The following is a 16,239-nucleotide window of genomic DNA, read 5'->3' on the forward strand; positions in this document are numbered from 1 at the left end:
CAGTGCAATGTCCCAATCGCGAAGAAGACCTGCGCGGCGCAGTGTGATGACGTCACGTCCGTGGTGTGGAAGTCTTTCAAAGTGTCCGAAATAGATAGCAAAACTGCTATTTGCAATGACTGCTCAGTTTCGGTGATGCGAGGAGGAGCCAAGGCAAAGTCTTTCAACACTACAAACTTGATTAACCATCTCAAGACCCGTCACCCCGACCGTTGTAACAAATGTGATACGAGTATCACCATTATACTGTACGCTAATTCCAATACAGAAGAGAGTTGATGATCTCTGCAGTTAGGTGTGCGGGAAAAAAATATCGCTATCGCTATCGGTAATCGGCTAAATGAGTTGTAAAATATCGGCATATCGGATATTGGCAAAAAATCCAATATCGTGCGTCCCTAGTCCAAAGACATGCTCGTTAATTGGTGACTCAAAAACTGAGAGTGATTGGTTGTCTGTCTCTGTGATTGACTGGTGATCAGTCCAGGGTGTACCCGACCTCTCGTCCAGCCGCCCAATGACAGCTGGGCTAGAACAGGATGGATAAAGGATTTATGGATGGATGGACTTTGAGGACAAGATTATTGAACTGTTGGTGTTTTATTCCATCATTTTTTGTTGCATCTACTTGACCTCCAAAAGCAAGCTCAGAGCCACCATTGAGTCTCGTGTGTTTTTTCTGTGAATTTAGGGGCTATATCCTAGAATAATTAAGTTTCACCTATTGAATAGATATTAAAGGATGTTTCCAATATTTTTTTGACTCAACATATTTAGACTGAGGTACTTTTTGGCCAACATAAACTTACAAGTATTCAGTAGACTCAGTAGCTCAGTATTTCTTCGGCCCTGTTCAAAAGCTCAGAATTAGTTTCAGTGTGTTTCTGCAGTCATCGCTGGGTGAGTTTAGGAGACGGCATCTTCAAATGTGAGCGCTCTGCAACCTTTCTATCCAATAACTCGAACCTATGGGTGGAAGCAGGGGGCTGATGGATCTTTGGAAGCTGGACCCAATGACCCGTAGCTACACAATAAAATGGAAACCATGGCCCATGAAGCGATGTGGAAAAGGGGAAAAGAATGGAAATGTCAGGCTTTATAAGACTTTTTATGTCCCAACTGCTGGAAATTTGTCTTAATTGTAAAACCAAGCCAAGTGTAGTACAGCCAAGTCTGTTGTTACTCAATATATTCTCCATTTCCTTTCAATATTAACACATGAACGAGCATGCACGAGCTCCTCTATAATGGCGGCCTTAAATCAAAGTAAAGACTATTGTGCTTTTGCCTGTTCCAGGTCCAGCTCGTGTGAAATATAAAATTAGGTGAATAATGAAGCGAAAGTTGGTGTTTGATCAAATTTAAACACTCGTTCTTTAAAGTTAATGTAGAAGAATTTAATTTCATGGCATTCAGTGGAAACATGAGGTGGTTTAAAACTGAGAAGAATGTGTGCTGTGCAGAAATGCAACGATTAATTGATTCTTTGTTAACTATAAAAAGAATCGCCTACTATTGTGATCATTCATGAATCAGTTTAACTAATGTAAAGGACTTTTATCATTCCAGCTCCATTAATGTTAATGTGTAAGGCCGGTTCACACCTGCAACTTTTTGCAATGTGCGAGAAGTATACGAATATACACATCATGTTTACATTATCACTGTATTGAAGGCCAATCAATGCTCACTGTAAATACTGCAAAACCATCTACCTCTTGTGTATATAGAAACCTGATCCCTAATGATATTATCTTGGTACCTTTGCACTCTCCATTGCACTATTGTCTTATAATACAGGGCTGTGTTAAATACTTGATTCTGATAGGTTAATGACGGCATTCCGAGGTCTGTCTTTCTCAATAACAGAACGTTGCTATGAAGAGCAGACTGTTGCTATGAAGAACAGACCGTTGCTATGAAGAGCAGAACGTTGCGATGAAGAGCAGACCGTTGCTATGAAGAGTAGAACGTTGCGATGAAGAGCAGACCGTCGCTATGAAGAACAGACCGTTGTTAGGGACTCAGCTCTCATCACACAATCTGGAGGACTAACTGTGATCATATCAATCCGCCAAAAGAAGTCCAGTAAATTTGACGTATTTGAAGTATTTGTGCTATCTTTGTCGATCTTTGTATTAAGCGTAGTATATGTATTTGTGTCTGTACATTGAGAACTAGGTAAAAATGGAGTTAAATTCTTTGTAAGTGCACACATAGCTGTTCGTTAAAACTGATTCTGATGTGCTGTTCTGCAACCTTCTGAAACCTACACAAATGCTACCAGAAGACATGTTGTATCATGTCCATAGAAACAACTCTGTATGTTTTGTAGCAGCTGAAATAACTTAATTACAAGTAATTACTTGCAACAATTGCATTTCTAATTTTGGTGAAGCTGCAGAGACATAAAAAAGAGAGGGTCCAGAGATCATAGTCGTCCAGAAGGCTGCCCATGAAACAAACTGAGCAGAATATCTTCTCTTCCTTTGTCCTGAACTCTGCAACTCCGAGCCAGCAGAACCGCAGAGCTGACTTTGCTACGAGCTGATTTGCTTCTGAAACAGTTGACGTGCCTTTCGTTTTAAAACCAGCCCCAGGCAAATTGACAAGTTCATTAGCAGACTACACCATCTACAGGCATGAGTGGAGCTGAGGCAGACACACCGATTACAACGCTGCAACTTTTCCCTTCAACAGCCTGAAACAGTTCGTAGATCATTCGTCTGAGCTTTCTCTGTGACAGTAAACTAAATCTATGTGTGGAACAGAAGAGGAAGAGCTGGTCCCCCGAAACAGCTCGCCATCACTTGTTTGGAGGTATTTCAGGTTTAGGGCGAGTGATGTTAAGAAGAAAAAGTAATACGCAAAGAGGTCATGAAAGCTGCGTCTGCGCCACAAAGCAACACAACTAACTTGTTCAAGCAGCTGAAAAAAACAGCACAAAGTGCAGCATGATGAGTGTGTGAAGTCAGACATCCAGAAGAAAGACGATGCACAGAGACACCATAGCTGTGTCCCAATCCAGCAGCTGCAGCCTCCGAAGGCCGTATTTGAAGGCCGATTGCATCACAGAAGTGCGTCGAAGGCATTCGAAGGCTCCTTCAAATGCGTCCTCCATTTCCCCGGCCATTAAGGATCCATCGTGTGCATCCTTCGTGGCCCACCGTATCCCAAGATGCATTGCGCGCCAATTCAAACAAAATGGCAGACTTTTAAACGTTTTTTGGTTTCAACTCAATCAAATAGCCAGTGTTACACAAAACGAAAGGGCCCTTTTATTATTTTTTAAATAATAGGTTAACTAACGCAACGTTAATTAAGCTAGCTAGTTAGCCCGCTAGCTACCTGTTGCTAGGCGACAGGAGTGGTGTTTGGCGACGCAAGGGTAGACCAAACCAGTCTCATTTCAGTTCGGCTTTAACAGTCTGCGCAGGCTATGGAGCATCCTCCGTGGACCGCCTCCTTCGAAGGCTGCAGCCCATGGATTGGGACACAGCTCATATCCACCCAACTCCCAAAGACACACTGAAATTACCCATGATGCACCAAATTCAGGTAAAGAACCTAATTTTAAGTCTTAGTTTGATGCAAAAACAGAAGCCTCATGTTACATCGTCTTCAGTGAGAAGATGTCCTATAACACACTGCTCTAATGGGCTGTCAGAGGGTGCAGCTCTGATATGATGCGTGTAAAGCGTGAGTATTTCTGAGGTGAGTGATGTACTGAAAAGCTACAACATCACACTGTTGTAGTGTTTAATCAGATAAGCCTGTACTGCTGGGCAGACGCAGACAGATAAACACACACACACACACACACACACACATACACACACACACACACACACACACACACACACACACGTGCAGACATAACCACGCTTGTGTGTATGATGGATGTGGCAGATAAGCTGGTCATTAATCTCATTCATACAGTCTTCTATCAGCGGAGCCCCAGAGGCGGCTGATGCACTGATCTGAATAGACTAGACCACAGGCTCCAGCATCTATAACGTCAGCATGTACACACACTCCTGGAGAGCAGTCTGTGTGTACGTGTGTGTGTGTGTTTCAGAGCAGTGATTAACTACTGCCGTAGTTAAAGCTGCATTAAACAGTGTGATAGACCCTCAAGCACCAAACACTCACAGGCACACGAGGAGACTGAGGGAGTCATTTTACTGACTATGAGAGCCGGTCCATGTCTGATATCAGGTTGTGTATTAAAGCTGCTATGATAAGACGATTATTTTGATACTGATTTCAGGTAGGGCTACACAATTAATCAACTATTACTCCTGATCATGAGTTTGTCTTCCCACGATTTAATAAACATGACTGACGGTGATGTTGACGTTTAATATGCTCCGCCCGTAGAAAACTCTGCTGCATATCAAATCAAGCGCTCCCTAAACTGGGGCGCTGGAGAGGTTCTGGCTTCACTCTGGGGGGAGCTGGCATGTCATGTGATGAGCACCTACCTTGCAGCAGCCGTTTAGAGTGGAAGAGTGACAGAGAGCGGTGTTTCGGTTCATCGAGTGACCATGCTAACTGGAGACTTTCAGCCGACTGCGTCTGTAGCCGTCCTGGTGAATGCCTTTTTGTTGTTTTTCATTACAAGCTCCAAATATATCTGTTACGTGTTTGAAGTGTTCGAGCAGGCGTGTCATGAAGGCTACTGACGCTACGTTTTGAACGCTGCTTGTTGTTATGCTATAACAGGAAGAGAGCAGGGCTCCGTTTCAGAAAGGAGGTTCGACAAACCCTCAGTCTAACGCCGGACTGTGGTTTGATTTACCGTGAGCTGAAAGTTGCTTTTTGGTTCCAGAACAGCTGATTTAAGTTTGTTCAATCAACCCTGAGTAGGTTCAGCCGGAGTTAAGTGCGTGCAGGCTGACTATTGAAAGCCAGCATTAATAGAGCCCAGATACCACGATTCACCATGGCAACGGTACACAAAAAGAGGTCCTCCTACGTCACACCAGTGGAGCTCGAAATCCTCATGCGGACGTTCAGCGAATACGAGCATGTTTTTAGAAAAATAAAGTAACACGGCTGCAGCTGCAAAAGAGAGAGAAGCGGCGTGGGAAGAAACTGCTGCTCAGGTAAAGTTTGAACTTGATTTTTTTTTAATTCGGGAACATGCGCGTGAGACGGGCTGAATAAATGAGGAAGTCGAACGAGGGTTTTATAGCCTAGAGGGAGGAGACAGAGAGAAAATCAGAGTTTCCTGAAGAAAACCTGCTCGCAACCAGGTTAGGTTCACAGACACAGTTACCATAGTAACCAACTCAGAGTTGAAATTACCTCTCTTTCTGAAACGGCAAACCCGGGGTTTTCACTAAACCCGCTTTCTGAAACGGACCCCTTGTCACTCGTTAAGCCGAAACTCTGGTGCCCCGAAACAGCAGGCGTAAGGATGTGAGCGACTTTGACAAGGGCCAAATAGGAACACAACGACGAGTTCAAGGTGTTGACTCGGCCTCCAAATCCCCCAGATCTCAATCCAATCGAGCGTCTGTGGGATGTGCTGGGCAAACAAGTCCGATCCCTGGAGGCCCCACCTCGCCACTTACAGGCCTTAAAGGATCTGCTGCTCACGTCTTGGTGCCAGATACCTCAGCACACCTTCAGAGGTCGTGTGAAGTCCATGCCTCGTCAGGTCAGGGCTGTTTTAGCGGCAAGAAGGGGGATCTACACAATATTAGCTGGTCATAATGTTAAGGCTGTACAGTTGGTCTTTAAAGTGGTTTTGACTCCTCTGTGTTTCCTACACGTCTCAGAGGTTAAATTTGAGGTAACAGCTCATTACCTACCAAATGTGTTTGGTAACACTTTAATGGCAACACCAAATTGTCTGAGTCACCAAATGGATCCACATTACAGCAAAGCACTCTGAGAGGCGCCTGGTGCTTCAAAGGGACCATGGCACCTGCAGAAAGCACCTATTCCCTCCTTCTACTGATCATGCGTATGAATGGACACTAGATGAGTGCATAAGACGACATGCATGTGAGCGGATACAGAAACATGTTAGGTGGATTTCTCCTCATTTTTATCTAATTTATTGAATATTATGTGTCGTTTTTTGCTGTTGTGTGTGCAGAAACAGAGTACGGGAGATGGGTTACACACTGCAGCAAAAACTAATCTGGCTGGGGTTCAGTGAGATGTGAACAGATCTATCGTCTAGCTGTTAATTTTTACAACGCTGCCATGATCTAAAACACTCCACACAAAGCCACTGCTGTGCTGCAGTCCTGTGTCCTCACAGACTACAGCAGGAGTCAGGCGGTAACGCGTCGATTTCAGGCTGCAGAAAGGCAACACTGCCCTCTGCTGGCCACTTCAAGCACTTCACTTTCTGGGTGTTTGAATCTGCTTAATCCGATATAATGAGGTGTTTCTTATTCGCCAAAGCGAGTATTAACATCTGACATTGATTTGAGGACACTGGGTCACATGACATGGAAGCGATTGAAAAAAAGGAGATAGAATTGAAAATAGACAAAAGCAGGTGTGTCGAGGTTGTTGATGTTGTGTGAACCAATAATAACTATATTATTGTTACAATACTGTTAATAAATGTGTAAAAATACTGCAGGGAAAATCACAACAGGTATTATTAGATGAGCACAGTCCTACCAGAGCTAGCAGGCTTCTTGTTGGAGAGCAGAGCATCGGGGTGGGGCAGGCTGTAAACGGTGACCACGCTGTTGGACGTAGCAACTGCAAGAAGACCCAGTCTGGGCAGGAAAGGAGCCTTTAGGAGGAAGAGTTAATATTGTTACCAAGAATATATATATATGACCATCTGTTCATATGGGGGAAATTTGAACACACAAAAAACACGGCAAAATACATCAATATCAGGAGACTTTCCTGTCTCAAATATATCTTCAGCCTCCTTTGGAGTTCAGAGGAAGTATAAAAATATTCAGTTGTATTTTATTGTTATATGAAGTACAGAGGAAGTGAAGTGTAAGCACACACGTGAGCAAGAAACTCGTGTTGGTAGGAGCGGCTTACCTTCCTGTCACAGCTCGGAGGCTCCCAGCCGCCTGCAGGACACCACTTCAGATGCCAGATGAAGCCTTTGTCCTGGGCCAAGCCGTAGGCCAGGGCTGGGGTGGAGTCTGGTCTGCGGAGGCAGAGGAGGAGGAAAGACAAGGCATGAGATATGTAACAATAAAACAGGAGGGGGTAAAAATAGATTGACTAAATTGTCTCTCCTATATAAGGATTAATGGCAAGAAAGACAAAATTGAGCGCCAGCGGTTAAATCATGCGTCCTGTATGGATTCGACAGTCCTCGATGCAGCGGCCCCAGGTTCGACCCACAGCCTCGGCCCTTTGCCGCGTGTCATCCCCACTCTCTCTTCCCGTTTCCGACACTATCCTCTGTCCTCTCTCTCCCCGTAATGGCATAAAGCGGTTTAAAAAAAGTTTAAAAATTACAAGAAAAAACTTTTAAGCACACTCCAGCGAGGATGTACCCGACTCAACCCAAATGCATGACTCGTCTACGCTGATATAAAAGCTATGATCCCCAGTGCGCCACATTCAGCCGACCTGCTGTTGCACTCCAGCTTCCCCACGTCCCACAGCTGAACGAGGCCACATCCAGCGTAGGTCTCGTTGAAAAAGTGCTTGTCGTCCATCCCTCGATGGCAGGACAGGGCCAGGTACTGGGAGGCCGGAGCTCCATCAGGTGTGGGACACCACTCCATGGCCCAGATTGGGCCGCCTGTATACAGGACCATGTCCCAGCGGTCGGGGTGAGCAGGCAGAGCAGTGAACCTGTCAGTGACATAAACAGAGAGGCGGAAGAAACAGGAACACATGATTAAAATAAAATAATAAAATACATCTGACAATAAAAATAACATTAACAAACGCCAAAATATTGCTGCACTTTATTTCACATCTCCTACAAACCAATTAAAGAAATCTGAGTCTTTCCACCGAATATAGTTGCAACAACAAAGCTTTGAATGCTTCTTTCAAAATCTGTGATTCACATTTGATAAAAAAAAAGGTAAACATTTATAGATCACTTTTACAGACGTTTTACCCTTTTTTATTGGACAGTGGAAGCTTAAAGAGACAACACACATGGGAAAGAGAGAGGGGAAGACATGCAGCCCGAGGCCCGAGGCCGCTGACTCGACCTCTGTACATGAGACAAACACCCTAACAGGGGAGCTACAAGGGCATCCCAAAACAGCTTTTTCAACTAAATCTCTTTACCATTAACGAAAAAACAAATTAACATAAACAAATTAAAAGAAGATAATGATGCTCAGTCGAACCTGCTGAGCCTTTGAAGAGGCGACTCCTCCTGCCTGAGGCCTTCTCTGGACACTTTGAACGCAGCAGACTGGAGCTCCTGAGGCAGGTATTTCTCCAAGTCACTGAATAACACAGAATTAACACAAACCTTTGATAAATAACGAGTACAAGAGGAAAAAAAAACATGTATCAGAATTTCAAACACACAGCAGACATCCCACAAACCCTCCGGTTGCTAAAATCTATAATTTCAGTGCTCAAGTATAAAAGTATAAAACAGCCAACAGACTAACCACCTTTATCTAGATTTGTTGAGGCATCGTCCTCTTTGAAATATAATCATTACTTGACAGCTAGTGTTAACCGAAACCTGAGAACATCCAGGCTGGCTTTTTAAAGTCATTGCATGAAATAAAGAGTAGCTGTCAAAGAGAGTCTAGGCCACTGTAGTAAGTTTAGATGTATTTATAGAAGCACCTTTCAAACGCAGAAGCAATAAAATGTATTTAATATTTTATTTGGGCTGTTAAAAAGCTCCCTTTATTGTAAAATCTGGATTATCTGTGTGATTACATCACAAGTTAAAGATGAACTACCTCTGTGGTACAGGACTCCAGCCGCTGGTGGAGGGGACCCACTCTGCAAACACCCAGCTGCTGTAGTGCTCCTCCCGGCTGCAAAACACACACATACACACACACACACACATACACACACACACTGATATCATCAGCAACATCACAAAGAATTACAAGGCCCTAAAACAACAGAAAGTCCAATAACCAAGCACCGAGAGGATGTTGTTCCACTGTTGTTCTGCACCTCAGCGTCATTATATGTGTAATAATGTCATGACTGCATATTTTATAGCTGCAACCAGGAGCAAAGGACAGATGATTAACCTTTGATGTTTATCTTGTTGGTGATATCATAAGGTGAGAGTTTGCCCCGCCCATTCACATAAGCCACACCCCCTTCTTCGCTCATAAACATGTTGTTGTAAACTCTTTTTTGGGCATTTTTACCTTCATTTATAAGACACATGAAGACAGAAATGTTGGGAGAAAGAGAGAGGGGGATGAGATGCAGCAAAGGGCCGAGTGTCGGAGTCGTACCTGTGGTAGCCTGCTCTATCCACGGAGCTTAACCAGAGCCCCAAAGTCAGAGGATTTTCTCATGTATGTCTGTAATAAATTTAGCCCTGCATTCTTCTTCTGATGTTTTAAAGGATCTGTGTTGGAAAGCATGAATGCTTTGTCTCGTGCAAGTTCATGTGAATTTGAACTTGTTCAAATGTTCAAATGTTAGTGGTTAGAAAAATAAGACTACAGTGTGCTGCAGGCTTTTACAACATCAGTTCAATGCCATTCAGATTGCTGACAACAACTCACTCCTCCGACTGTTTCACTTTGAGGTTGCAGAGCTTGCACTGGTTACGATACACTTTATTGTCCCTGTAGTGAAACATTTAGTCGCCTCCACTGTAGTATCGATACATAAACCATAATAAAAACAAACAACAATCAACATGCATACAAAGAAGCACAAGCCTAACCCAGCTGTCATTGGGCGAGAGGCGGGGTTACACCTGGACTGATCATCAGTCAATCAAAGGGCTGATGTACAGAGACAGACAACCTTTCACGCTCACAATTTGTAGAGTCACCAATGAACCTAAAGAGAGGATGTGTTTAGACTGTGGGAGGAAGCCGGGGTACCCGGAGGGAACCCACGCATGCCCGGGGAGAACATGCAGACTCCACACAGAAAGACCCGCTACGTCTGAACCGGGAACCTTCTCGCTGTGAGCCAACAGCACTAACCACTGCACCAGCGTGCAGCCGAAGCCCATACGAATGTACTACACTTAAAGTAGATTTGTACCATCTTAAAAAGCCCGGGGAAAGGTACTTACAATTTCTTAGTGGTCTCAGCGGTCTCCCAAATAGGCTTCATAAAGTTGGTGCTCAGTCCGTTGGGAGTTTTGGGATTGGGGCCGGACTGCAGGAGAGAAAGGAGATGTGATGAGTTTAATTTAACAGTTCTGCAGAGATTCAAGTTTTTTCTTGAAACATCCTGAAGGATTTATTTGGTTTTAATCAGTTCAGTGGTGTTTGCTGGTTCATTGGAGTCACCATATCCAAACTTTTAAGAAGACGCTTAAAACCATCTTTAATCATAACCAAGAAGACTGATTGGCAAAAACACAAGCCTCAATACTCACATAGCCTCTGCTAAGGTGAAAAGCTGCTGGGCTTTTTCCATCCATCCACAAATCTGAGTCTGAGTCCTCTGCTTCTCCTTCTTCTTCATCTTCATCCTCGACCTCCTCATCCTCCATTTCTTTAGCATCTGGAACAAAGTCCTCATCTCCTGCAGAGTCACTGTCAGAGTCTGGACGCTTTCTCTTTCGGCCTCTACGCCCTGCAGGAATGTGAACAAGAACTAATCGTGTCAGATATGCAGAGATGTGACCTGCCGTTAGTGCAGAGGAAGGCAGAGGATTTAAGGTACATGTCATGTATCTCTAAATTAAAATGCCAAAGCTATAAAAGATTAAAACAGAAGCTTGATTTTTGCCTCTCTGCTAATTCAGAATGAATAAAATATAGATAACAGAGATTTATGAGTAAAAAAGGCAGTTTATTTTAAATGGCATTGAAGCATTTCTGATGATAGTCTCGTGGTCAAAGAAGGTCAGACTGTATAAAAAGATGGCCGACATGACAGCTCCCTAAAGGTGAAGCCAGACCCTCTCTATCGCCCCCTGCTGACTGGCTGCAGTATAGGTCATAAAGCCCGCCTCCTCCATGTTAACAGATGGGACATGAGTCAAACTATAACATCAAAATACACGTCAAATACATGTTTCTCAAACATGGTTTCTGTCTTTATAGTTAGTTCTTATCATGCTGATTTACGTCCAAGTGTTCATTTTTCTGACAAGTTCATTTTTAGTTAGTTATTTGATGCTGTCAAAATGATGATTGACAGCTCTGTTGACAAATCAGGCTCCTGCAGCCGATCAGTTCCGGAGAGCAAACGTAACTAAAGCAATCACTACAGTTGAAGTTTCCATACCATCCATCCATTATCTATACCGCTTATCCTTTTCAGGGTCGCAGGGGCTGGAGCCTATCCCAGCTGTCATTGGGCGAAGGGCGGGTTACACCAGTCAATCACAGGGCTAACACCTAGAGACAGACAACCTTTCGCACTCACACCTATGGGCAATCACCAATTAACCTTACAAGCATGTCTTTGGACTGAGAGAGGAAGCTGGAGACCCCGGAGGGAACCCATGCATACACGAGGAGAACACGCAAACTCCGCATAGAAAGGCCCACCTTGCCCAAACTGGGGTTTGAACCGGTGACCTTCTAGCTGTGAGGCAACAGGCTAACCACTGCACCACCGTGCAGCCCCAGTTTCCATGCCTGTGAACGTTAACCTCAGACCAGAAGCTGTTCTTCTGTGTTTTCGGTAAGTTAAGTGTGTTCTGGTTAGCGGAAGTGGCTATGACCGCTTCACCCGCCGATCTCTCCTGCGCAGACTCTGGCTCCAAATGACGTCACCATCGCAAGATGGCAGCGCCTATCACGGGGGCATCAATTTCGTACAATGAGAGCAGATGGAGACACATAGTCCATCTTTATATTTATTTATATATAACTGATACCACTCTCTCCATCTCTCTCGCTCTCTTTGAGCTCAATATTGAGCTTGAAGTGAGAGGCGATTAGCTTAGCTTAGCACTTACCAACACCACTAATTGCTGTAGGGAAGCTTTCAGTTAAATAAGTTGTGATGTCTATACCGATTAGTCACAAGCTGGATGTTAATTACTGTAAATGTAATATAATGTAACTTAACATAGCTGACTTTAAATGTAAACAGACGTAGGTGACATGAGTGATGCTGCTGCTCAGCTGAATTTGAGCTTTGTATAGTTTTCCATTGTTTTTGTTTAACGAGATTTGTTTTTGGCAGAAATTAGGGATGTCATGAATTTCGAATATATTCGAAAAGTCATTAATTTATAAAATAATAGAAAAGTTCATGCCAATATCATCTCATCCTAATAAAATATTTTTTCCATAGTTTTAAGCGGCGCCTGGCTGTGATGTGGTGCTACTGTCAGACGGTGGCTGTAGCGCATCTCAAAGCTGTTTATCGAGACATGAGAATTTCTATATTATGAGATATCGCCCAGCCCTATTATACCCCGTGTTTTATAGGAGTTTTTTCGGTACACACTTAGATTTGAAAGTAAATCGGTCTCTCTCTCCTTATGTCAGCGTGTGTTTGCACACACGAGGGGGCGCCATCTTGGAATCATAATCGAAAAGTTCCCAGTGAATATTCATCCCTATAAGAAATGCAACGTCTGTCTGTTACTGGTGCATTAGGATAAAGAGGTGGTGCTAACATCAGTAAGTTGTTTTCATCACATTGTTACATGGTCCTGAGCAGTGAAAGCGTTGACAGTTGTACCTTTGAGACCTTTCGGCGCTCCGGTTTGTTCTGGTTCTGTGCTGGTAGCTTCACTGTCGGCCCCTTGTTTGGAGCCGGCCTCATCATTGGGATGACAGAGCACCTCTTTCGCCAGTTTGTGGAGGTACTTCAAAGCCCTAAGAAAATGTTCACAACATTTTGAATACAGAATGACTACATTACCCTTTGAAAAATCAAGTTCATGTGAATTTAAAGACATGTCACTTACGCTTTAGCAGCACTTCTCCTGCGGCGGCCCCCGGGCTGGATCTCCTCCTCGGGTTCAACCGCAGGTGCCTCCTCCTCCTCACATGGTGGTGGTTCCTTTGCAGGCTGCTTCCTCACATATTTTCTCTTTGGCTTTGGAGTCCCGTTTTCCTGCTGCACGGTATCAACAACAGACTCCCCAGTTGCAACTGCCCCATCGGCGGGGGGAGTTTTTTTAGCAGGATTTTTTTTGGCAGGAGTTCGTTTGGCCGGAGTCCTTTTTGTCGGGGTCTTTTTAGGAGTTTCTTTTGTTATTAATCCATCAGACTCTTCATGTGTTTCATCAGTTGCTTCTTTTGCACCGTCTGCACCTTGTTGTGTGTCATTCTCATCTTTTCCCTTCTTAGCCGGAGTCCTTTCAGAAGCTGCCCCTCCACCTCTACCTCTACCTCTTCCTCTGCCTCTTCCTCTTCCTGAGCTCTTCCTAGCTGTTTGTTGCTGCGCATCAAACGGGTCTTCGGTGTCAAAATCAAAATATTTGGGATTTTTCTTCCGTTGTCGTCCCTTGGAGCTGGGTGTTAGATCAGTATTCTGCTCTGACGGCTTTTCTCGCCCTGCAAAGAGAGTCATGTTATTACTCCACAGGTGGACAGCATATATGTAAATCAATTAAATAATATAATCAACAGCTATTTTTTTAATTTATCCTGTTGCATGCAACAAGCTGCATCCTTACAAAAAGAAACATAACTTTCAAACAGTATAATATAAAATATGGCAGGTGTCATTGGGAAGGAATTCATTCGCAACTTGTGCCAATTAATAAGATAATAATTTCTCCCTTTATGACATATGCAAACCTCTTTTTACAAGATAAAACAAGAAAAATCTGTCAAGGAACCTTAAAAAACCCCCACAGCATTTACCCATGTGCTGGCGTTAATGTGTTGGATGTTTGCTATTAGTTCTGTCCTGCTTTTTTCACAATAAAATGTCAAAAAAATCATCATGATCCTTATGAAAAATGTTGATTAAAAAATGACCATTCCCACTATTTAGGAATCATATGCCTATCATATTATCTGTCAAAGTAATGTAATGTTTTCTTTTTCCACATTGCGCAGCCAGGTAGCTCAGAGGTAGAATAAGATGTCCCCAAACCGGAGGGTCAGAGGTTCAAGCCCCGACTGCTACAGCGTATCACATGGTGAGGCGTTCTCGGGGCGGGACACTGAACCCTACATTGCTCCCAAAAACATAAACATCAGTGTGTGAATGAATTGTTAGCCTGGCACTTTGCGTTGCCGCCTCTTCCATCAGTGTATGGTAATGTTTGTGAAAGAGTGGTCAGATGATTAGGAATGGGACATATAATTGCAGTTCATCTACCCTAATTAGCATCCTAAAAGTAAATTGTGCTCACTAATTATCCCCCCCATGACACCCTATACACAGATAGTAAACTAGTGTAATTAAATGTCACATGTAGTAAAAAAAATCTAACTAAAAAGGTTGTACTGGGAACCTTGTCCAGAATCAATGGGATCCATAGGCTCTGGGTTTCTGGTGCTGTGGCTGTCTCGTCGGATGCCTCCTCATGTGTGGAGCAAATTTCTTCTCACTCTGGATTTGCTTTCTGTTTTAAACCAGAAGTACAAACAGAAAAACACAGACATAGCAGCCGTTAGCATTTTTATAGTAACCACAACACAATATACAAAATATGACATATGAAAATACAAACAAAAAAATGTACAAAAGGACGCTGGACTCGTACAATAATATTTCATCATAACGCCTCAGTGTCTGCCCCTTTTGATTGGAGGGACTAAAAGCTGTCAGCTTCAATTCAAAAGTCTGTACTGAGAATAAACAATGTAAAGAGAAGTCTGTCATGTAATTTACAGAGCCTGACACCATGCTGAATAGATTAAAAGAGGCTAAAACGATTACTTTGAAAACATGAAGTCGCAGAGCCAGAAATAACACCGATATCACCTCGATATCCAGTTGTCACAGACTGACAGACCAAATCTCATTGAAATGTATGACTATTTTATGCTCTCTTCCGTACAGGAAGACGTATATTGTTAAGAGAGAGGCGGAGACTCACAAGTCATTGGTTCTTAGGCCACTGATCAATTCGGCATACCTTTTAAATACCACACATACTAAGTTATGTAAATAAAAGACTTTGGTCACATGTTCCTAGTGACTCACATCTTCTTTAGCCACGCTATTGAGCTAACACTACACAGCTAGCTAAAGCTAACTGGCTAAAGTGGCAGTGGAGTCCTTCTTACATTAACGGTAACTAACTTTATTACTCTTAAAATCAACCAGTACCCGGCAGAAATGACCGGGATCACTACCAGTATCGTTAAAAACTCACCCTGCGTGGTCTTGAGGCTTCCTCCTCGGTGGCGAAGGCTGAATCGCCTCGTACCGAACCCGGGAAGCTACAGTCTGACCACCCGGGATCGAGTCCCAAACCCCGCTACCGGGATAGACACTGTGGACGGTCACCGGAGCTGTATAGACATACCGAACCCAAGGATCCAGTCGTTATTCTTTCTTGATCGGTAAGATATAAACACCACCCGCGCTTTTTCCTCTGTTTCAGGTTGCTGAAAGTCACATTCCGCTTACATCAGACCGCCATGTTACTGTACAGGCATGGTGACTCACACCGCCCCCTATCAGAGCAACACGGAATTACACCCAGTTATGAATACAGAAGTCATGAGTTCAAGCCTTACATTGAGCAAATATCAAGAGGAAGTCATAATGTACATTTAACAGTAGTTACACACTTATCTAAAATGTATAAATACAGTTATTTTCAATAATTGTCTAATTATTGTTTAGTATTTTCCTTGCAGCATACTAAATACATCCTCCGGCCTGTAAAAACAACTCTCTGGTTGTGTCCACATTAAGGTCAAATAAAAGGTCACATGCTTAATTAAATAAATAAATAACTTCATTTCAAGAGGGGAAAAACAGGAAAGGCTGAAGCTGTGCATTAAAATGGGTGCAGGATGAATCAGGAAATTCAATAAAATAATAAATAACTTTTGTCTTGTTCCCATATTTTCGTTTTTTATTACATTAGACAACAGCACACAACAACCATTGTTTTACTTCATTTACTGCTGATAGGTTTAACCTAGGTATGTAGACATATTATGTGATATTAGAAATTACCCGGCACTAATACTGAACGTTTAAAAGACAAACAAG

At 43.2% G+C, this 16,239-nt stretch overlaps 1 protein-coding gene across 1 annotated transcript in view; it reads right to left on the minus strand.

Annotated features, from left to right (window-relative positions):
* Positions 1-15,514, minus strand: part of gtf3c2 (general transcription factor IIIC, polypeptide 2, beta) — a 34,108-nt gene extending 18,594 nt beyond the window's left edge. Inside the window, exons 1-11 of the mRNA XM_069657202.1 lie at positions 15,389-15,514; positions 14,522-14,632; positions 13,019-13,610; positions 12,790-12,926; positions 10,520-10,719; positions 10,211-10,296; positions 8,892-8,969; positions 8,316-8,417; positions 7,576-7,803; positions 7,033-7,144; positions 6,649-6,766 (exon numbers count right to left, since the gene is read on the minus strand). Coding sequence (XP_069513303.1) covers positions 6,649-6,766; positions 7,033-7,144; positions 7,576-7,803; positions 8,316-8,417; positions 8,892-8,969; positions 10,211-10,296; positions 10,520-10,719; positions 12,790-12,926; positions 13,019-13,610; positions 14,522-14,546 — 1,678 coding nt within the window. The 5' untranslated portion in view covers positions 14,547-14,632; positions 15,389-15,514. The remainder of the gene's footprint in view (positions 1-6,648; positions 6,767-7,032; positions 7,145-7,575; positions 7,804-8,315; positions 8,418-8,891; positions 8,970-10,210; positions 10,297-10,519; positions 10,720-12,789; positions 12,927-13,018; positions 13,611-14,521; positions 14,633-15,388) is intronic.
* Positions 15,515-16,239: the final 725 nt, after the last annotated feature.

The sequence above is a fragment of the Semicossyphus pulcher genome, unplaced genomic scaffold, assembly GCF_022749685.1.
Source record: "Semicossyphus pulcher isolate SPU_LCO1_2020_fin unplaced genomic scaffold, fSemPul1.0.p SCAF_11, whole genome shotgun sequence".
Taxonomy (NCBI): Eukaryota; Metazoa; Chordata; class Actinopteri; order Labriformes; family Labridae; genus Semicossyphus; species Semicossyphus pulcher.